The 1,200-nt window shown below is 50.7% G+C and overlaps 1 protein-coding gene across 1 annotated transcript in view; it reads left to right on the top strand.

Moving 5' to 3' along the window:
- LOC109543067 (cytochrome P450 18a1) overlaps nt 1-1,200 on the top strand; it is a gene marked incomplete at its 5' end in the record, with an annotated part of 21,714 nt that continues 20,514 nt past the window's right edge. Inside the window, 1 exon segment of the mRNA XM_048662880.1 lies at nt 1-263. Coding sequence (XP_048518837.1) covers nt 1-263 — 263 coding nt within the window.

Below are 1,200 nucleotides of genomic sequence, written 5' to 3'. Positions count from 1 at the left end.
CCTCCAGCACTGGCTGGAGAGCCGCCAGCTGCCGCCCGGCCCCTGGGGGGTGCCAGTGTTCGGGTCGCTGCTGCGCATCAAGGGCGACCTGCACCTCTTCTACCGCGATCTGACCCACAAGTACGGCTCGCTGATCTCCGCCCGGTTGGGCTCGCAGCTGATCATCGTTCTGAGCGACTACAAGACGATCAGGGACGCGTTCCGGAAGGAGGAGTTCACGGGGCGGCCCAGCACCGAGCTGACCAACATCCTGGACGGCTATGGTGAGTGTTTGCGCCCCGGGGGCGCCCCAGGCGCGCTGACACAGTTGGGCGGCCTTGGCGCTGGCCGCTGATGCACAAGATGAGCGAGTTGTTTGCCCGATTGCCGCAATCTTTATCGGGTTTAACCCAGTTTGGATGGGCGGCCGATAGCGGAGAGGTCGGGCGCCCGAATGCTGCGCCATTGAAGGGCGGCGGGCGCGGGAGCGCCCAGCGGGTTTTTCGGCCGTGGTTCGCTTAGCGTTGATTTCAGCGAAAAAGTGGGTAGCAACGTTTTTATGTGCATTGACGCCCCCTACCCTGTGGTGGGCCTCACACTTTGCCATCGGCTTTACTTTGGGAGTTATTGAAGGTTTTTGCAAAAACACGTTTTTGACGTTTTTTCCTTAACCTGTGGCGGGGCAGGATTGCCAACTATGGGGTTTGCTAGCGCGGAGGATTTCCCATCTTTTATCAAGAGTAACGTTTTTCGATTGGGAGCTTAGTTTCAGCAGAAAAAAATTAAATTAAAAAATTCAAGCAATTTTACGGGTTTTGGACTGGGAATTTTTTTGAGGCAAAAATCCAAAAATCGTTTTCCCCGAATTTCTTCTTTACAACTTCATTCGTACGCAAAAGTGGGCAGATTTTTTCGGAAATAAATTCACAACTGAAATTTGGCTTCAATGGGATTTTTCAAAAAATTCCCCAACTTCGAGAAAAATGGGCCAAAAAGCGAAATTCGGCCGTGGTTCGCTTATTGTTCATTTAATCGAAAAAGTGGATACCAAAATTTTTATCTACATTGACGCTGTCTTTCCAGTAGTGTACTTCAAACTTTTCCCGGGGCTTTATTTCGGGAATTATTGGAAGTTTTTGCAAAAACACGTTTTTGACATTTTTTCCTTAACCTGTCGCGGGGCAGGTTTGCTAACTATGGGGTTTGCTAGCGTGAAGGATT

Source organism: Dendroctonus ponderosae, unplaced genomic scaffold, assembly GCF_020466585.1.
Source record: "Dendroctonus ponderosae isolate FM_Combo_2020 unplaced genomic scaffold, Dpon_F_20191213v2 Dpon_F_20191213_12, whole genome shotgun sequence".
NCBI lineage: Eukaryota > Metazoa > Arthropoda > Insecta > Coleoptera > Curculionidae > Dendroctonus > Dendroctonus ponderosae.
The sequence above is the reverse complement of the archived record's forward strand: the minus strand, read 5'-3'. Positions and strand labels throughout refer to the sequence as shown.